The 22,114-nt window shown below is 37.4% G+C and overlaps 2 protein-coding genes across 3 annotated transcripts; both read right to left on the bottom strand.

The window, feature by feature from the left end:
• Nucleotides 1–2,309: 2,309 nt before the first annotated feature.
• Nucleotides 2,310–5,466, bottom strand: LOC103936152 (scarecrow-like protein 28). The gene has a single exon (XM_009345993.3). The coding sequence runs from the start codon at nucleotides 4,619–4,621 to the stop codon at nucleotides 2,576–2,578; it is 2,046 nt and encodes a 681-aa protein (XP_009344268.2). The 5' UTR covers nucleotides 4,622–5,466; the 3' UTR covers nucleotides 2,310–2,575.
• Nucleotides 5,467–10,582: 5,116 nt separating this feature from the next.
• LOC103936154 (plant UBX domain-containing protein 8) lies at nucleotides 10,583–15,693 on the bottom strand. Of its 2 annotated transcripts, none has more exons than XM_018644744.2 (11): nucleotides 15,237–15,693; nucleotides 14,167–14,237; nucleotides 13,472–14,060; nucleotides 13,292–13,372; nucleotides 13,103–13,218; nucleotides 12,810–13,032; nucleotides 12,507–12,707; nucleotides 12,297–12,428; nucleotides 11,166–11,309; nucleotides 11,025–11,081; nucleotides 10,583–10,864 (listed from the first exon to the last, which is right to left on the bottom strand). In XM_018644744.2, exons 1-11 carry the CDS (start codon nucleotides 15,318–15,320, stop codon nucleotides 10,757–10,759), a joined length of 1,806 nt encoding a protein of 601 aa, XP_018500260.2. In that variant the 5' UTR covers nucleotides 15,321–15,693; the 3' UTR covers nucleotides 10,583–10,756. The 2 variants fall into 2 exon arrangements, with proteins under 2 accessions (XP_018500260.2, XP_018500261.2); XM_018644745.2 differs by having other exon boundaries at nucleotides 12,822–13,032; nucleotides 15,237–15,687.
• Between the last annotated feature and the right edge of the window lie 6,421 nt (nucleotides 15,694–22,114).

The following is a 22,114-nucleotide window of genomic DNA, read 5'->3' as shown; positions in this document are numbered from 1 at the left end:
GAATTGTTGTTGAGGATCGTGTGGAGTATGTAAGACCTAAATATCTTCTATATATATGTGTAGAATTATATAATTAGTTTTCTATGGTCGAATGATGGAACTTAACTTATAGTTATTTTATAAGTTAAGAACCCTAATAGAGAACAAAAATACCTAACGTGCATGCATTCCGTTCCCATCAAGATCATTACACATTTACCACAGAAGGTTTCGATTTTCAGAGAATGATACGTACAGGCGTACCTACTACAGTACTTGATATCTAGATACCAAGTACAAGTGCCATTATGATAGCGTAGCATTAATCTATATACTAATTAGATTTATAGCCGTTTTATGTTACAGGAAGAGCCCCAAATCATTGTCGAGGATGTCATGGCAACCATCACATGCATTGCTGTACTAACGAGGATGAAGAGGAAGAAGACAATGAAGATGAATAATTGACAACAACTTGAACAAATTGACACCGCCAAATTTAGGTCTTGATATCGACATTAGCGGCAAATCTAAGGAGGAGGGGCCATCTCTCCAGCAAATTGTTCTTCCTACTTTGTATTGATATTATAACCCTGGCCGGTGCCATACAACAATGTCATGAAAATGATCAAATCAACAACCTTGTGGCTCAAATTTAGGTTTCTTTTCTGCATTTGGAGGCTGTCAGCATCAAATGTTCTATTCATGATTATAAACGATAAAATATCTATAGAGCAATTCAGATAGAACGGAACAATTCGTCTGTAATAGTCACACGATAAATATACAACTAGTTACAAATACGAATTGAAATCAACACACAAGTAGTATCCAACTTACATCTACGTGCATGTGCTTTGGAGCAGGGACACTATAGTCAAATAGAGGCAATTAACTACTACTAAAGTAAGCATCAAAACTTTACCTAGGTGAGATTTTTTGTTCCACTATATAATAGGAGGCAAATTATGTTGAGTTTGAAGAAAGTTGAGATTCACCATAAAATCAATTAGTAATATGAGAGTAACCCAATCTCTTATCAGCTCTTGCAAGATTTTTTCTTTCACCGATATAAGATTCTTTTACCTTCACGTCCCCACAGATTTTAACTTATAATGAATAAAATTTCCCTAGCTATTGTTCCACCGGGCGGTGCTAAGTTCGGTTTCGTATTAATATAGCATGGTCCGCTATAGACAATGAAAGAGGAGACTAAGATCAAATTATAATTATATTATTCTAATCCTAGATAACTTATTTTAATTCTATATTATTCTATAACATAGCGGCATCATGATATCGTATAAAGCGATAAACAATGTTGTTGATGGCTGGAAATTTGTGAATTTCAAAAGAAGTGTCAGATGATTCAAATACTAAAAAGATGATCTCTCTAACATCAAATATATAATGACATACTGACGGTAACATTTGAAGATGACTTGAAAACTTGAACCAAACAAAACAATTTAAGCTACCAAATGTGAAAGCTCATGCATGCTCAACCAAGAAAAACCCAATCCAATTGTTTTCTTGGGCCCACTTGTCCATTCTTATTACCAAATTTTCACATCAAAACATGGTGCCTTCAAGCATTTTTTTTTGGAGTAGTTGAGACTCGAGATAGTACCTGTCACTTTTTGTATGTATGACACTGTCACTCCTGAAGTATGTGCCGGTTGCTGCCGTATTCATATAGGGGCCTGTATGCATTTTATTATTAGAGATGTTATATCCACACATCTTTTTAGTTTTCGGCCGTCGGATAAGATGAATTGAAAAAGATCAACGGACAGAAATTAGCAAAGGGTGTGTGAGAAGTAAAAAGGGATGTGTGGATAGCATATCCCTATTATTACATATGAGAAATTGTCCAATGTTCTTTTGATCTTCTCTTTGAGCAACGGTCACGAGAGCAAAAAACGCTTGACAACTTGCTCCAAAAACGACTTGCCAAAATTGCATGCGAACGCTATCTTTCCCTTAAGAGATGCTTATGGATTTCGAGACTTGAATTAAAACATTAGAAATGAATGCAAATAGTTGAATTTAAACAGACTTTTCTTCCATTTTCTGATAATATCTGCACATAACCACTGTTTGTAAATGCAGACTAACAAATGCATAGAGGGAGAAGGAGGGAAAGAGAGAGAGAGAAAGAGAGAGAGAGAGAGAGAGAGAGATGAACGGCGATATCATATATAACAATGGAATTTTCAGCTACATGATCCATTAATACAAAGTAGAACAAATGACCAATCAAATAGATAATGCGACTTCACTTCACTTATTTAATAAAGAATTTCAACATTACATAAAGAATCAAAGAATAAACAGAAATTGGATTGACTCTGAATACTAACAACATGGACTGCAAAGAATTGAAATCAAATATCAACCTACAACTGCTGTAATTCTTACAAAACAAATGATTCTGACACTATCGGACGAAGATTTATCTGCAACAAAAGAATGAATGAATACTCGTGACAGATTTCCCCTACATACAAAGAATTCTGTATCCCTTTTTTCTGTATGCAACAATGGAATCAAAAGTGACTGTATTGTGTACGAAGAAACTAAAATCCACGGCTATTTAACTTGGTTGCGAAAATGATGACGAGCTGCCTGCTGCATCAACTGGTGTCCATGCTGAGACTGTGTAAAGAGGCTGATCCATCCAACTTAGAGTAAGTGCTTCTGCTGCTCCGTCTTTCTCTTGCTTCTTCACGGTGTAATTCTCACTAGCATACATCTTTAACAGAAACTGGCTCTGAAGCATTTCCCTCTCCGTTATCCCTACGCATCGAAACCCTTCTTGCTCCATCAACTTCCTCCACTTCTCAAAGCTCTCGTGCCTCTCCAGCCTGTCGCTTCCTTCACAAGCAATGATGTTCCTAATTTCTTGTGCAAACATCTCCTCTACTTTGATCCTGGCCTGGCTCTCCAAGGGAAGACTAGAACCAATCGAGTCAAAGATGGCAGAGTAGTACTTCAATGAGTTGGAGACTCTTGTCTCCAACTTGGACTCATTGTGCTCGGCCTCTTGCTCTGCCATAAGGACTATTGTTGGGTTTGTACTTCGAATGAGTCCCAAAAAATCCCTCAGCGCTCCTCCTGTTGCGTCATAAAGCGTCTTGTGCAGTTGGAAAACACAATTCACAGCCACACTCTCATGCTCCTTGACATGAAGCATCCAAAGCCTCACATCCTCCAACCTATCCACAACCGGGTGGAACTCAAAAGGTAGGTTCAGTGCCCCAGCAAATCCAGCAAGCCTATCTCCCGTCTCGTTGAGCTCTTGCTTCGACTCCCCTATCCCTGTGATCCTAACATGGCTCGGAGGATTGGTCCTCGACGCCAAACTCTGGAACAAACTGGGCCACTGCAGCCCATGCTTGATGTCGAAATCTATGATGTGAACCCTGTCCTTCCCTTCAAAAGCTCTCAGCAGTATCTCATTTGAAGTGAAATGAACAAATTTTGGAATTGGGCTAACCTGGTTTAGAAGCCTCAGCTCAATCCCAGAGTCCTCATCCCTTCGATCAAACTTTCGAGGAGCATTGATCTGAAACACATGAGGCCAAAGCCTTGTGACTCTCAGAGATAATGCCTCAGTGTAATAAGCAGAAAGCCGGCTTATAGCACTTCCTTTCGGCGAAGCAAGCTCCCCCAACTTAGCTATAAAATGGTTGATTGCTGCAATGTTCTTCAACCCAATTGCCTCCACACAAGCTGTAAGCAAGCTGACAAGCTCAAACCCTAGATGCTCTGCCTCACTCTCATCATCCTCCTCCTCCTCTGCCACAACCCCTGCTCCTCCATGTGGGACATAAGGATTCTGAGTACCGTTACCTGTGTTGTGTTCGGAGGCACTCTCATTTACCCTCAAAGCCAAGCTCTGGCTATCCGACGAAGTACTCGACCCTGCTGATCCTTCCCCCACCAGTCCACGGCCAGCCTCGCCGCCGCCATCCTTTTTCCCCAAGTCAGTAATCTCAGTCACAATTGAGTCCAACCAAGGATTGTTCGACAACGGAAGAGGCTGCGAAATCTCCTCTGCCGGAACATAACAAACCCTCTCTTCATCCCCTGAACATGTCAGAGAGAACGGAGGCTGAGTCGTCGGAGGGAGATGGAAGCCAGGCTGAAACCAAAAATTCCCACCACCCAATTGGCCTAAACTCAAACCACCGCCGCCTTCGCCGTCACCGCCATTATCCCCACAACCCCTTTTCCTCTTTGCCCTTTTTCTGAAAGACTCATCATCATCCACCGGCTCCGCGAACCTCTTCCCTCTCTTCTTCTCCCCCCAAAACTGATCATGATTCTCCTTCCCTGTTTCCACGAACGCCGCTGTTGCCGTCACTGGACCGCTGGTAGCCAGAGGAGGCAGCCGGATGCTCTGCTTCAGAGAACAACCGCCCGCCTTCGAATCGATCGATTTCTCAACCGAAAGCCCCACAGGCCTAATGGGTTGCGACCTTGAGGTGTCCTTGCGGGGAAAACTGCATGGTAAGTCCAATCTCTGCGTGCTCATCGATGGTAGCTGGAAACTGCAAGCTTGTAACTGGGCTGCTGCTTCACTCCTCAATCTATGCCTTGGTGACAACAATGTGGAACTAGAGCACCCAGCCAACATATTCTATGATCTTCCTAATTTTTTTTCAATTTTCTTTTGGTAATCTTTGGTTAATTTCTGTGCAGCTAAAGATCCACCCACCCAATGTTTTTTGTTTCAATTTCTTTTTGATCTCCCTAGCTATCTCTTCTTCCTTTCGGGTTTTCGAAAAATGTATGAATTTTTGAATGAATGTGTGAGATTAAAAGAGAAAATCCAGAGAGATAAACTATGTGAGTGAGTGAGTGTGTGAAAAAATCAACAAATAGGAATCCGATGAGTGAATAAATCAATCAAATGGTGTTTGTGTATAAGTGCTGTTTTTCCTATATGTGTGTTTTTTTAATGCAACAAAGAAGAGATTATGCTAAAAAATTCCAAACCCAAATCAAAGAATCAAAGAATTTTTATAAATTCCTACAACAACAAGATCATCGGATTCCGAAACGTTCAAAGAAAGCTCATTGGGAAGAAGAAAAGGTTTGATTTTGGATCACCATGGAGAAAAGAACGGAGTGATATGGAGTAATGCAGATACATACATGGCGGATGATCAAACTCCGAGAAACTTTGAGGCCCAGACCAGCATTTGAATCCCCCATGGAGAACAACACCATGGCTGAAGCAGAAACCAAAAACCCTTTAAGCTTGCATGCGTGAAAAAGATGAAGATCAAGCAGCTCTTTCTGTCACTCTCTGTCTCTCCTCTCTCTGTTACTCTCTCTCTCTCTCTCCTCGCTCTCTGTCACTCTCTCTCTACCCAAAAGAACCGAAAACCATAGAACACTTGTGTTTTTATATATTAACAGGGCTTTTGGTTCTCTCTCTCTCTCTCTCTCTAGACAATCTACATGACTGTCTCGATCATGGAATTTTTTATTTAATTTTGTAAATTGTGTGAAAAAAATGGAGGGCAAAGAGCAGTGAAAAGGGTGCTGGAAAAAGGCCGAGGGGGGAGTTGGGATTTGTGGGCCGTGTGATTGAGATCCGACGGCGGAGAGAGATGGGGTATATGACCGTTGGAGGTTGTCGGTGAAATATGACCGTTGGGGGGGGGGGAAGAGGGTTTGGTGTACGGAAATGGGGGTGTGTGGACACGTAGGGCGCACGTGCCTGTGCCTGCTTTCCTCCTGCCTGCACTTCACTCGACCGTTCAGGTACAATCATCATTGGGGTTTTTTATATATTTGGATTCTGTTTAATTTCCACTTAACTTAATTAAGTATGGTTTAAACTGTTAAACCATACTTAATTAAGTTAAGTGGAAATTAAACTTTAACTTCCTTAACTTCTTTCAGGGCCCCCTGAGTCCTGACCAAGCAGATTTTTGACACGTGGTGGCCAAAGCTTCTGCCATGTGTACTTCTTCCATTTTTGTATTCATATTGTTTTTAACATCTAGAAAATATATTAATATGGAAAATAAATTCTAATTAGAATTTCTTTCAACACGAGAAGTCTTGTTGACAACCTCTCATGTAAGCATTATTGATTTCTAATTTTAAATCATGTGAATCAAACCTACAAAGAGCTCACATGCATCAAAGGCGAGTAATCAATCTTGTGCTCACATCCAACTAATTTTAACATTCTTTTTCGACATTCATACGATAAAAACTGCTAAAACAACGTCTAATTAATACTTGATTATGTAGTAAACTTTATGTGCATTCTCACTTGCAAACAAAACATTTTACATTAGGACAATTCTTAGTTTCTAACCGTTTAGTCTTAGAACCCAATTTTCATACCCCAAATGGACTTTTAACTTTCATACCCCACCTGTTCTCTTAATTTCAATGTTGAATGGCCTTTTCACATTGCAAAAAATAGATAGAACCCAAGAATTATTGAGTTTGAAAACAAGAGGACAATTGCTGTAGTATTATTCGTCCACTTCATTGAGCAAGAAAATGAACTCTTCAACGGTGAGGATCCAAGTATTATCCTATTACGCTTAGGAGTTTAAATTATAACATGTCAATCTACATGCTATATCTACTAGACAATCAACGTATATTCAATTATTCATAAGTGTTGGTGTTTGTCCTTGAGTTTTTGTGTTATCATATATAAGATGTGAATTATAACGATGAATAATACATTATCTTAAAATCCCTTAACGTGTAGCATTCTTATGCTAGATATCTAAATTACCAATCTTAACTGAACTACCTATTTGTAGCATTATAAAGTAACTTGTTACACGTCTGTGAAGAAAGTTTTTCTCATGTAGTAACTTATATAAAAGGAAGGTATTCTTTGATTTCTCCTCTGAACTTGTATCAAGTTGCCAGTTTACTCACTCAATTTTTATTTTAGTCAATTACTACCATAAAATTTTATTAATAGCCGCTTACCACCATGCCGTTAGATTTTCAAATTTACCATCCGTTTTACCCACAATCATGGGGAATCTGATTGGTACGTGATGAATTTTAACAAAAAATTAGATGAAAAAATGGAAAATCTAACAGCAAGATGGTAATCAGCTATTAATAAAATAAATTCACTAAGGTAATTAGTTAAAATAAAAGTTGAAGAGATTAAATTAGCAGCTTAGTACGAGTTCAAGAGAAAATCGACTGATACTTTTATAAAAGGAGTAATGTTTCAAAACTCATATGGTGGGATGAGAGAGAGAGAGAGAGAGTAATGACACTTGCATTTGGAAAGGGATCTGGATCCCTTCCTCTTAATCCACCAAATCAGGGAATCCGTGTCGTTGAAAATCAATCAAACGAATGAAGTTATTATAATTTTTAAAATGGGTCCCTATTTGTGGTTGTTGAATCAAATTTCAACGATACAGATCCCATGATTTGGTGGATTAAGAGGAAGGGATCCAGAGAGGATCCCTTTCCCTTGCATTTGCATAGAAAAGGCACCAGGCTAGGGTAGGGGGAAATTTGGTTGGGCTTTTACCATGCCACATCATTGATAATCCCCAAATGCTTACAAACTGGATTGGGAGATATAGTGTGATTGGTAGACGGAATTAGACCTGGCAATTTCTTACACGATCCGTTAATACGACATGAAAATAACAGGTTTCGTGTTAATACGATAACTAATCAGATCATTATCGGGTCACACAATAATAACCCGTTAATAACGGGTCCTTAACAGGTTTACACGAGAGTGACACACAGGTAACCTGTTTCGACACGATAAGGAAAAAGTTATTTTGATGATTTTAATTTTTTAAACTACTAAAAAAAACTTACTATAAAATATAATAGATATAATGAATATGTATATATTGTTTATTAATCATTATTCTATATAAATTTTAAAATTTAAGTTTTATTTATTTATTTTTATAGTATATTATAGACAAAACACTCGTAGTTGCATCCTCTACGCTTTGAGGATGGATATATGATCGTTTGAATTTTTAAAACCATACAAACTCTCATGAATAGTATTTTTTAGGGAGTTCAAAATAAACAAAATTCATAATCATTAATGTATAAATTTGAAAGATGTGAAAGCATAATAAACATTCATAATTACATTCTCAACACTTAGACGATGATTACATGGTCGTTTAGATTTTTAAAACCCTCCAAATCTCATGAACAGTGTTTTTTATTTGAGTGCAAAATTAATAATAATTATTGTAGAAGTGTGAAAAATGTAATCACTCGTAATGAAAAGTTTTACAATTTTCATGAGAGGGTCAACTCCGAAATTTAGTATGTATATACTAATTTAGTAGTATGTTTTACATTTTTTTGGATCAAATTATGTTTTTCATTTTCATTTTTACTGATTTAAAATATATCTTTCTTAACGGGGTAACGGGTCGGGTCATATTACCCGTTTACTTTAACGGGTATTACACGACAAGACTTGTTAAGTTATCGGGTATGACACAAAAACGACACGAACACGAGACACATGACACAAATGTCAGGTCTACACGGAATGGTATAATACATGTTACTATATAAATGGTAGGATATGTGTTAAAAAGTTAATAACTTAAAAAATAAAATTTCTCACTATTTAGATAAAAACATGTGGTGCACCACTCATGTTTCCGTCATAATGAAAAATCCTGAAGTGAATGGAATTACAACCCTATAGTGTCCGCCCTCCAATTTGGGTGCCCTTCTCTTCCCCTCCTATTTTATGCGGTCACGGTTAAGCCACAGCAACATTTTATATTGATTTTTTTTATAGAGATAATAGGACAAAAAGCAATAAGAATATAAAATATTGACGTGATTTAATCGTGACCGCACAAATAGGAAGAGATGAGAAGGACATCCAAACAGGAGAGCAGACAATCCGCCTCCAATCCTCCAATTAGGTATTGGTATAGAGGCCATAATAATTCTGCCAACTCTTTTGATTTGAAACGAAAAACGTCAAAAGTGTAAAAAGACGGTTAAAGTAGTAGTCCAAGGATGCTGTAAAATATAACGTATATCATTGACAGCACCGAAAACGAATCTCACCAAAACGATAATATTCCTCCTCTGCACCCAAAAGTCCAATGTCTCTTGTTTTGTGACCATATTTCTTTACCGTTTGCCCTTTCAACTTTCTACTTTCTTCTTTCCGGAGGATTCGGTTGCACAGTTAACAAAGAAGACGAAATTAAATCAAACGGCGGTGCCTCACCTCCAAGGTGAGTGACTTCGATGATATGGGTATAACATTACTATAACGTCTCGTACTATACAAGTTACTCTCATTTTGAAGCATTAACAACATAAAATTCAAAGGTCGGCCTCTACACCCAAAGGTTCCAACAGGATCTTGCATATTAGCATTCGTTTCTCCTTTTGCACATGAAAACAAATTTAAAAAGATTTTATATAGTCTTCATTAAAAAGGATCCGACGTTCTGAACATTTAACTTTGTGATCTTTGATCAAAAACACAAAAAAATTAAAATATAACAGTTATAAAATTCAAAATACTGCGAAGCACCATAGAATTTCTGAATATTTGGATGAGTTGTTGACATCTTAAATTTGCAAGTATCCAAATGTACTTGCTACGTTTAAGGAGCCAACTAGACTAACTAGGGTTTGTTCCGACCTAATGCCTAGGTTGAGTGATGGGTGGTCGGAATTCATTTTATACAAATTAAGAGTAGAAATTGTGTCTTTATGCCGTAGCCGTTTAACATTATATGATCGATGCTCCCACAGCTTTAAATCCAGAGGACGAATTGACACAACGAAAGATCATGCAAAACACGGGAGTAACGAGAAAACGACATCAGAACACATCGTTCCAACTTCCAAACGCTAGGGTGCAACTCGGGCACGTTAGGCGGAGTAGATCGTCAACCCAATCCTAACCCAACATTCCTAATTCGGGTTTCGATTAGGTTTGGGTTCATGCGGGTTTATTTGGATTCGGAGCTTATTTGGATTGGGTTCGAGTTTTGTAATTTTATCAAATACAATCTTTTAACACATTATTTCATAAGATAGATCTCAAATTTTGAACCAAATAATGCAAAGCTATTTAAAATTCAATTTTACACATCTCCATTCATACGGAAAACAAGCCAAACGCATTTTTCAAATTTCAACCATGCAAAGTTGAAATTAAATGACAAAACAATACCAACGTTTTAACAAATAAAACATAAAAGTGACTATCGTTTATTTTCAAATGAAAAGCAAACAACGTTCAACTATAGCTCTTCCAAACTTGTATCTAGCTCACATAATATGAAATGAAACAGGTAATGTGTGCATGAGCTAAATCCAACCCAATAGATTATCGGGTCCAGATTGGGTTGGGTTTAGGCTTTTAAGCGGATTTTTACTCCATTTTAACCTGCTCAATCAAGTTTGAAATCGACTTAGGCACGGGTTGACTCAGGATGACCCAATCTAATTGAACCCCTACCAAACGCGTAGGATCGAAGTTCAACCTAAAGTCGAACCACGGATAACAGAAAACATTCCCCGAAACTCGTTAAACTAAAATGGCACTGATAGAAACATAAAATGACCATAATTATTCTGCTTTTCAAATTTGATTCTGCCCATGTCTTCAAATCCATGTATGAAGCATTTCATATCCAAACACCCCCCAAAAGCCAAATGAAAACCATGATTTCGTTCAACAATATACGCGGCTCAAATGAAACTGTTCTATCTTTCTACATTTTGGAGCCACCTGCTATATCGACTCCAAAAACAAAGCTTCTTGTTTGCTGGTAAGCCCGAGTTCATTCAACGTCAATGCACTTTCTCCATCGCTAAAAGCGCGCCTGGGGAATGGCCTCACCTGTTTACCAAGATGTTTAGTCTTCACAGCATTCAAGTGCAGTTTTGTTCTATTTTCTCCACGAAAACAACTAAATATCGATATAAAAATTTGCAAAGATTGATAACATGAGCTTACGGAAAGTGAAATGGGTATTCAATTAAACGCAAACATTACTCACCACTCTGTAAGAGCCGGGTTTGACCCTTCTGCCAATATCAATAAAGTCGAAAAGAGACTGCAAACAGAATCACACTCTGGTTTAGCGAGGATGGGCAAAGAGATGATTCAGTTAAATACATGTACATTCACAAAATTTTACCTGCAGCTTGTCTGTCCTGAGAAATCGACGTCCGTGGCGGCTGCCATCTGGCATTCGCACCAGAAGGGTTACAGCATTCTCATCATCTGATGCTGGTTCTTGAGGGAGAGTAGCTTCTTTTGCTGCTAATTGTCTCTCCAATTCCTGCAAGGAAGGATCATAGAGAATAAAGATATCAGCAACTTTGAAAGTAGAACTAACCAAAAAAATGAGTTACACACTACTGATGACGAGGAATGCGCTAGTGTCTGAAAGAAATGTAAGCAGGGCCCAATTATGTCTCAGTACATACAAACATACGCGGTGAATGCACATTTTTCACATTACAGTACTAACTGCCCACCATATTGGGAATTGTAATCCCATCTGAGTAGAAAAGGGTCAATCATATTCATATCAAAACAAAAACTAACACTAAAGCCATGGACGAAAACCAGAAGTTCCAAAATGCTCAAATTAGTAGTCTTCTATTACATAAAAGTAAACTAATTCTTTTCCATTAATTTCTTTGATTCAGTCTCCATAATAAACCGTAATACCTAATTACGGCTGGCTTCAAAATACAGAAATACTATATAATTCATTGGATTACAAACTACTAGTCATTTTCCATCTCAAATGTCAAAAAGCTTTAAATTTTATTGGCAAAAATCCTACAAATATTTATAGAGAAGTGGCTCCATTTATTCCCATCCAAAATTTCAAATACTCATTCATTCTAAAACTCCCACTTCTTATCATTTTTCAATTTCAAAAATGAAGAACAGAAACACAAAAAGTAAGAGTGGTGAACTTTTCAAATGTTGAGACTTCAGAATAAAAGTTTGAAAATAAAAGAAAAATAGGATAGTAAAGAAAATGTTAAAATGCCACATTCGGAGTAGAGCCACTTTTCAGAGAACTCAGAAAACAAATTAAAATAAATGAGTGGAGAAAAATGGTACTGTTTAGAGCTGAGTTACTTAACCATACAAAATACTGCTAATTAGATTAATTTAGAAGGAAATATAAATGATGAGCAATCTTTGCAAGAGGGATATACACAGAAAAAGACAGAGGGAGTAACTATAACCAGCACCAAATAATCTAAATCTAAGTGAACATGTGTGTGTGTGTGTGTACATATAGTACCTGCTCCTCCTCGATTTTCCTTCGAGACTCTTCCTCTTTTAGTCTGTCTTCTTCACGACGAGCTTCAGCTTCCTCAATAGCCTTCAATTCTTTTTCTCTGTCAGCTTGAAGTGATGCAAGATATTCATCGTCCTGCATGTATCAAGTTAGTACAACCAGTCACACCACTTTTGGTGGCCAACTTTCAGACATTATTTCCGGTATTCAAACCTGTTGTTCACGTATCAACCGCTGTGCTGTAAGAGAGGGTGAAGGAGGACGAGGTGATGGCCAGACGTATGAACTGTCAGGGCGCATAAAATGATGTGGTGTGTAGGGAAGGCGATATCCAGTCCCTTCAGGAATTCCACCAAACATTGCAGCCTCAAGCATCACTGCTTCGTCGTGCTCCTCTGAAGAAATTCCTCCCCACTTCAATTACAAAACAAGGCCAAATTAATTGGTGTAAACATTTACCAATATGATTAATTAACAAAAATTTCAGAGACTCATTCAGAACTTCTAATAACTTACAAGGGAAGATACCTCATCTGAAGGGAAGACACCACCATTGTGCCGAGGATGATTACCCATATCCTGCTCTTCAGGACTTGAAGGTGCACTATCCTCATCAGCTCCAACTTCTTTTGCAGTCTCCACAGAGCCAGAAGACATGCGCCTGGACCTGTGTCTCACAAGAGGCTGCTCCTCCACATCTTCAGTTTCTTCTTGGATGGATGAACTTCCTGCCTCCAACCTAATTCACCCAAACCACCCTCATCAGGAAAAACGTGTATAACACTCCAATAGCAACACAAGATATATACCTTCCATTTGGTGCTGCTAAATTTTCCAGCTCCACCTCTGCTGCCTTAGAAGCCCCAATATCTGATAAGCCAACATTTTGCCCCTGGCCATGCAATGCTTTCTCTTGCTCTGCTGTCTGGACTCAGTTCATGTTAAACGATATAATATGGATACCAACAAGGAGAATTAAAAAAAAAAGGAAAGCAAACCTTCAGTGACAAAGAAACTGCATGTGCAAGTTCGGGATCCTCTAGCTGAGGCGGCCTTTGCTGAGGTCCATTTTCATCAAACTGTGAGATCAAGAAGAGAATCAATACAAAGACAATCACTTAGTCTATATACCATAAACACAAGGTCCAACTCAACAGCTGTAGGCTATTGTCACATACAATTGGAACACCGAATTGTTGATTTGGTTGGTTTTCTTCAACTTCCCGTTTTGAAGCCTCGATTGCAGCTCGAATCATTTCTTCTTCAATATCATTGCTATAATCCTGCGGATCATCAAATCGAGGAGCACTAGGTCCAAAATTTCGGTGATGATATCCATCACCTGAAGAGATATCTTGCGGTCCACTCCTTTGCCCAGCCTGAACAGCTGGGGCAGCTTGAATATCGTCATCATCTTCCTCATCGATTATAATAGTGCCAGGGATACCTGGGCCTTCTGCCTCCTCTGTTCCAGTGACATCATCAATGATAGGAGCATGGCCAGAATGGCCAGATGGATGATCGCCGTCTTTGACTTCAATGGGGATCTCCCTCACCTCTCTTGGATGAGTAACAAATGGTGTACGGTTTGTAAAATGTGTACCACTATCAAATATGGTTCTACCAAACTCTGGATTAAGAATAGAAAAAGGATTCACATCACCGGTTGCAGATGGAAGCGATAGAGGATCTCTCCGAGATCGAACTGGAACCGGATCATCGATATCCATAAAATCATCTTGAGCTGAAACAGGTGTATCATGCGCACTGGACATGAAAAGTCATAAATGTTAAAGCTGGAGACATCATCCAATAGCTGATGATATGTCATACTAAATATTTAATAATGAGCAACAGCAGATGAAAAGCATACTTCACCGATGTGCTTCTATCTCCTTCAGTAAAGTACGCATTCGCAGCTGCATTGAGATCGCCACCATGCTCCTAATTGCAAGCAAAGACAACAGAAGAATATCTATGAGAAATAATAACAAAGATTATTTTTATTTATTCATTTTTCGACTTAGTTGTCTATTAAGTCAAATAGGAAAGAGCTCCCTAAAAAATCCAAGAGACTAAAACACAAACCTACTCAAATAAGAAGCTAAATAGTTCTTTTGTAATGGTGGTTGGGAGATCATAAGAAAGTTGTATCAGATGATGCTGAAGTGAGTTTTTCTCACCAGAAAGCATTGAGGTAAATCCATCACAACTCCAAGAAAAAACAGTTGTACCACAGATACAACAAGATACATTCAGTGGAAAATTTATGCTTCAAGGGTTCTAATCAGAGACACTTGGCCCGACTTTTCAACACCCAAAAAGTTGTTGAGGTACCAGTCCATTCACAACACCTCCAACTTTTTATCAAACATATAACCAACTGTTCGCTACCCCGAGTACCCATATTTCTAGCATTGAACCAGTCAAATCGAAAACTAATTCTTTAACCGTACAATGGTAATCTCACTGTGCTAAGAAAATCCATCTATTCCTCTACCCACTCTATCCATTCACAACCCTAACAAAAATATTCAATTACTTTCGTGATCAAACGAGTAGCGCAAGCAACTCCCTTTCTACCTTAGATTTCCAAAATGAAAGAGCCCACCATTTAAGTATAATTTTTCATTAACTTTAGCACAACAGTAGTTGATGAATAATACAATCAAATAGCATGCCAACTAAATCGACACTTTATCTCAACATACCATTAAACTCAAGCCAAAAAACACCATCCCAACAAACTAAAGTCCACATCCAAATTTCAAAAATTCATAATAAAAGATCAATCCAAACACTGCCCAACAAAAAATTCCCAATTAAAATTCATTGCCCAGTGCAGTAAAAACCCTAATAGCAACATTACCCTAGAAATCGAGAAACAATTCGGCGATTCCGATCAAAACCTCAGAAATTGAATTCGGAACTTGAAGAAATTACCTCCAGCTTTTGCACGGCTATGGCTTCGGAAGCGCCGGTGATGCTGATGAAGGTCTCGATTGCTTGCTGATTAGGCCTCGCCATGGAAGAACTTGAAGTAATTTTTTGGAGGTCGGATTCTCAGTGTTTGTGGGTTTTATGAGTCTAATTTTGTTCCGGAGAGATGGTAGTAAATAAATTAGTAAAGAGATATTTTTGTGTGGAAAATATGGGCTGTATTTTATGTGTTTATGCATATAGACTCATAGACGGGGAACTAAGGCCGCGTTTGGATGAGAGTTTATTAGGGATTTCGAAACTATGGAAGTGCTTTTCGGTCGTCCTTCTCCAGTCTTCTACGTCTCTCTCTTTGGAGGGTAAAGCATCGGGGGACACATCACCACGATCACGCCTGGATAACTTGTTGTCTAAGCAGGCTGTAAAGGACACATCGACTAGGGTTTGGTCGTCAATTTGCATACGAGGGATGAGGCTTTTTTCTTTTGGAAAAGAAAAAAAAGGCAATGAGAGGAAAAACTTCAAGTCTCAAAAGCTCGAAATCAGTGGGTCCAAAATTTTGAGTTTAGTTTTAATGCTGGAATCATATTTACACGATACATGAAAAAACTTCAGCTCAATAAGAGTGAGTTCTTTTTCTTTTCTTTTTTCAAAAAATAAGGTTGAGTTCAATTGATGAGTTTAATACTCTCACCACTATTAAATAACTGTTGTGTTATCCACACACTCATTTTATTTTCTACATATCTTTGTTAATTTATGTTCGTTGATTTTCTTCAATTCATTCGATCCGATGGTAAAAAATTAAAAGAATATATTAGTAGTAAAAAATGTTGTGTGAATAGCACTACTTAAAAATAATTGTGCTATAAGAGCACAACTCACTTAAGACAATGTGAAAGGCTTTTAGCTGAGTTGGAAGGTAGAGTTGGACGTTAAGTTTTGATTAAAATATGTAACAATTAAATTCGTTCCAATATAACAAGGAAAGGTAAGTTGAATTGTCGTTATGATCATTTAAGAGACCGTTTGATAACCATTTCGTTTACAGTTTTTACTTTTTGTTTTCACTTTTTTAAAATTTTAAAAACTGAAATATTGTTTGGTCATTACTTTCGGTTTTCAAAAAATAAATAAATAAATAAACTAAAAACTACTCCCTTGAGTTTTTTTACTTTTTGATTTTCAATTTTCATTTTTTAAAATAAAACTTAAAGTACTTACAAAACAAGATTTTAGTTCTCAATTTTCAAAAAAGTGAAAAGTGAAAACCAAAATCTAAAAACTGAAAAACAAAATGGCAATCTAACGATCCTAAGTTTTAGTCGTAAAATGATAAAGGAAATAATATTGCATGTGGTGTTAGTTAGAGCAGTGTGCTTCACCCTTAGCAATAAGTTTAAATCCCTATTCTCGCAATTTAAAGAACTTAATATAATTATCATATCCCTTAGCAGTAAGTTTAAATCCCTATTCTCGCAATTTAAAGAACTTAATATAATTATCATATCGTTTGTCAAACAAATAGATAAAACAGTATGTCCAGTTGTACCAAAACTCTAATTATTTGAGGAGATTTTGTGTACATATATCATAAACCACATGTGTTAGAAAAGAGAATTACTAAGAAGAGCATATGTCTAGTTGCACAAAATCTCTATTTTATAGAAGGATATTCTAAGTCAAACTCCCATAATTCACACAATCGCTTAATGAAAATACTACCAAGACTATATTTTGTATTATATTTGTGTACCACTTGATGAGACGAATATTAAATAGTGTAAATTCATGTAAATCAATGATTTTTTTTCAATAAATATAGATTATATAAATAATACTACAATGTGGTTATGAAATACCAATCGGTATTTTGTGAAATTTTATGGTCAAATGATTGATATTCCAAACCTTGTTTACGTTGTTAATACCATGACAAAAACAATACTGTGTTAAAGGTTAGGGCAAACAACACAAAATGATTACGATTGTTACATGTTTAACAACCACGGTTCATTGGTTTGGTAGAACATTGCAAACTGTATTCTAAAACTTTAGCACTCAATATGTAAGTTGTTTTTATTTTTAAGGGGCAGTTTGTTTTAGGTCACAATATATTTTTAATATTAATACTGAGTCCATCAATATTTTGTTCTTTTAAGGAGAAGTTGATCAAGAGAAATATTTTTTTTAACAAAGGATAGTATCGAGGTGGATGAGTGGGTTAAGCCTTACAATGAACTTTGCCATAATAATGTGGTTTAACTTCGCATTTAGCAAGAATTGAACCTAAGTCCTCTAGAAAAGCAGTAGAAAAGTAGAAGCAAGGTCTAGCATGCTTCTAAAAAAAAATGCTTTTATTTTCTAAGCATGATAATTAGTGTCCATTTAATAAAATTTTTACATGCCAAGATACCCCTAACATACTACTTGGGTCCTCACCAACCTTTGCCAATCTTTGCTCTCCTTAGTGTCATTGTCGACCGATATCTCAACCCCGTCTCCTCCTCTCATCCGTCAACCACATCCACATCTCCCTCTCCGGCCTCTCTTCTATGTCAACCCCACCCACTTCTCCTCCTCTAACAAACCTTGTCGACTCTGCCTTCAATCCATCCTCTTCTTTTCCAATGCGACCATGGCAGCAAGGAGAAGAAGGTGGTGGCGAGTCGCAACTAGTGAGTGGACAGGTGCAGAGGTGCTTCCTTGGCTTCCACAGAAATAATATAAGGGATTTGAATGAGAGGTTGAAGGGGGATATGGGTAGGGTCAACGTAGGAGAGGTTGGAAGAAGGGATGGGGTGGCCAACTCTGCCATGGTATATACGAGGGGAAAAAGAAGGGTGTTTGGTTAAATGTTCAAAAGTGTTAGTTGGTGTTTGGTTATGAGGAGGGAGTTTTAAATGAACACATGTTATAATTTTATTGGATCACATAATATGGTCAGCAAATTGGGTACTTCCCGGTGAGTACTCAAGTATTTTCCTTTTATAAAAATTACAATCATTACTACTACATTATTCTTTTTGACAATTATTATATCACATTAAATAGCATATCATTTTTAGTCATTTAATATATTTACAACAATTCATATAAAAGTTGAAGATGGACGTTTTATGATCAACAGGGTATTTGATGATGAGCTTCCTATTTTCCATGAGGACACTGTGGTGGATGAAGATGTGAAAGTGGCACTACATGATGATATCCTCCTGTGTTTTCCTACTCATGTGATTCAAGAAAGGAAAGTACTAATAATATGGAAGGGTGAACAACGAATGGTGGTGGATGGACCGAATAAGGAAGGGTGGACTACGATGGTCCCTATTACACCTAAGGTCGACTTCAATTCACTAAACCGAGGTTCATCTCGTATAGTGATTGTGGACTCATAAAAGGATATTGACTAGACGTTTAATGTATCAGACTTGACTCTATAAGCTACATGCATTCCCAAACTGACTTACTCATGGCAACTGGATTCGATAAGCTAAATGCTCGGTGCACCATTCGATCCCCCAAACTGACTTACTCATGGCAACCTTCCGGCTGCCCAATGACCTATAATGCTAGGCATTACTCCCACTAGGGCTAGGAAGTAAGCCCCACAACCCAAAGCGACAAAGAACGAATATAATTTGCTACAAAAGTCAGCTAACGAGGGTATTCATGTGTATGAGAACATAGTAATGGAGAAGTGAAAAATGGCAGGGTGTGAAGCCTGTCTGGGAGGATAAAACACTGAAAAAAAGCAAGTAAGGCACCTAAATACAAGTGGGTTGCAAGAGCGGATTTAGTACTAGACTGGAGGATAACTGATAAGAACAAGGAGCAAGATCGTGAGGTAATCAATTGCTATATATTGAGTTAAATGTTAGCTTTGCTTGGAGTAGTGGTTTGTATCTTTAGTGTTGTTTATTGTGCATGATTACGATGAATAACTCTAGGTTAATTATTGTGATACCATTTATGTTCTGTTGTTGAGAGTTTTTATGTTGCCTACTTAAATAGTTAGTTTGGTGTAATAATGTATTCTCAGGATGAGATTATCTAGGAATGAAGTAGGGTTGTGGGTGATAACAGTCGAGCCGTAGGGGATGATGTGGCATCTGACATGGCTGCTGAAGCTAGGCTTTTGTCCAATAAGCCAACAGTGGGGGTTCTAACTCCCAGGAAATGAGTTAGAAAGGAGATTGCGGAAGCAAGTTCAAGTTACAAGGACTTGCTTGAAGAGAGAGGTTGATGAAGTGCTTATCATGGAACTATAGAGGTTGAGGTAAACATGGTTTCAGAAGTAATTTTAATTTTATGTGTAGTAGTTTATATCTGGACCTTTTTTGTTTGATAGAAACTAACATGGATATCAACAAGGTCCCTAGTCGTTGTGGAAGATGGTTTGATACCATGTTTAGTTGCCCTCCCTTTGGTAGAGTGGAATGCTTATATGTTTGTTGTGGAACTTTTCTAAAATTTGTCAATGTTATTACTTTTAATGCACGCTTTATCCATTGGTTAGTTAAGGACCTGTATAATGATACTGGTTCCCTTCTTACCTTAGTATATGTTTTTCCACAAAACAATTACAACCTGCCGTTTGGGATGATATTCTTAGACTTAATCCTAACAATGGCCCTTGGTGTCTTATGGGACATTTTAATAATATCCTTAGACTTGGTGAGAAAAAAGGGCGGTTACCACATAACCAACTACCGCATGAATAATTTCATTACCTTCCTAAAAAAAGGTAATTTGATTTCCTTAAATGGTAATGGTTTGCCTTATACCTAGTGTAATGGACAAAAAGGCAGTAACAGAATCTATGAACGCTTAGATAAATGCGTTGCAAACTTGGATTGGCTAGACTCTTTCTCTAATTATAAACTACAGATTTTTCCCATCTTTGGATCTGATCATGGTCCGATTTTACTTAGTTTTATTGTGAATTACAACATCCAGGGTTCATTGGGCTATATCCGCCCATTTAAGTTTGAAGCCATATGGCTTTTACATCCGGAGTTTAAAGATTTTGTGAAGAATGCTTGGAAGAGTGTGGATGATCTCAACCCCTTTGATAAGTTTAGAGCTTGCACTGGAACATTTACTTTCCTAGTCAAAAGATGGAACCAAAATACTTTTGGTGACTTAAAAAAAAGGAAGGAAAGCTTGATATGTGAGATTGGGGTGGTTCAAGACAAAATCATGAAAGACTATAGCCATAACTTAACCAAAGGCCTTGAGGTTGAAGTAAGCTTACTGATGACCTACATGCAATTCTAAAACAAGAAGAAACTATGTGGGCCCAAAAAGCTAAGGTTAATTGGCTTCAACTTGGAAGCAAGAATACTAAATTTTTCCACACTATTACAAGAAGAAAATATCCTCTTCTGGACCTATCATTGGGTTTTTCGTTACCCCTTTTAACATCTCATCCTAGAGGATACCGTAGCACCATGAATTGGAACCTTAAATTGAGTGAATTTATTAAGAATAATTGTCGAAATCGAGATTGTCTTCAACAAGTACTAGATAGGAATATTGTTAGGAAGATATGTATGATAACTATACCAAGATATGACACAAAAGATTTTTTTGTTTGGGAGCATTTTGCTAGTGGGGACTTCTTCGTTAAGTCGGCAACGTGAATACAGAGCAATGGTAATCAAGAAATCAATAGAAAGAAATTGCTGAAGAAAATGTGGAATTTGAAAATGCCTCCCAAAGTCAAGATGTTTGCTCGGTTGCTAATTTTGGAAAAACTACATAGCAGGTTGAGAATAAGTAGACATGTACATAACATTGACAGAAGTTGCCCTATTTGTAGCACAGTGATGAAGAAAGTCAAAATCACCTCTTTTTATTGTGCAACCATGCTTTACAAATATGGAACTTATCAATGGTGAGTCCATGGAAGCATAGCAATTATCAAATTAGTAATGTAATTGATTAGTTGGATAGTCTCACTACAATTGAGGAGAAAGAGCTAAGTGACTCAGTAAAGCAATCTTAATTTGTTGTCAAATTTGGCAAGATAGAAATAATAAAGTTTTTAATAGCATGAACCTGATTGCTTTTAAGAGATAAGTGCTGGTTTGGTATTACTGTACTTTGAAAAAAAAACAGTTTTTGCTGTGCTGTAAGAATAAGCAGCTATGAAATAAAGTAGCAGAATGTTTGGTAAACTTTTTTTGTAAAAGTGTTTTTGAAAGAAAAAAAGCAGTATTATAGTGTTTGATAAAATTTTATGTAAAACAGATGTGAAAAAAAGTTGGCTTTTCAAAGCTGGGTTTTGCAGCTTTGTGTTTTTGGCTTTTGTTCACCCAAAACCGTGGAAAAAGCTGATGTTGAATGTTTACCAAACATAAAAAAGCTCCCAGCTTTTTTTGATAGCCACTTTTTTCAGAATCACCTCAATACCAAACTAGGGCTTAGTGTGGCTTCAAAGGTGGGTGATGCGTTTTTTCTGGCAAACAAGCTTTGATGATTTATGGGAGTCATTGCGTTCATTCTAAGAAATCCAAATGGACTCCCTATTGGGGTTGGTGCTATGTGGCTTGAGGATACAACTATCACTGTGGCTGAAGCTATGGCTTTGAGAGAGTGGTTGCTACTTGCCAAGAGGAAATGGATTTAGAGGTTGATGGTGGAGGGAGATTCTTTGCTCGCGGTGAATGGAAGCCCCCTGGCACATTAGCCATGTTATCATAGATATTAAAAGATTAGCGCTTGAATTTGATAAGATTTCATGGAACCATATCTTTCGAGAAGCAAACTTTGTTGCTGATACTCTAGCTCATATTGGTTTGTTGCTTGTTAACCCTCATGTTTGGATCATTGTCTCTCCCATGACGCTTTGAATGTCCTTAGTTTAGACACGAGCT

The sequence above is a fragment of a genome, unplaced genomic scaffold (assembly GCF_019419815.1).
Source record: "Pyrus x bretschneideri cultivar Hongxiangsu unplaced genomic scaffold, Pyrus_bretschneideri_v1 Contig14, whole genome shotgun sequence".
In the NCBI taxonomy this organism is placed as follows: Eukaryota; Viridiplantae; Streptophyta; class Magnoliopsida; order Rosales; family Rosaceae; genus Pyrus; species Pyrus x bretschneideri.
The sequence above is the reverse complement of the archived record's forward strand: the minus strand, read 5'-3'. Positions and strand labels throughout refer to the sequence as shown.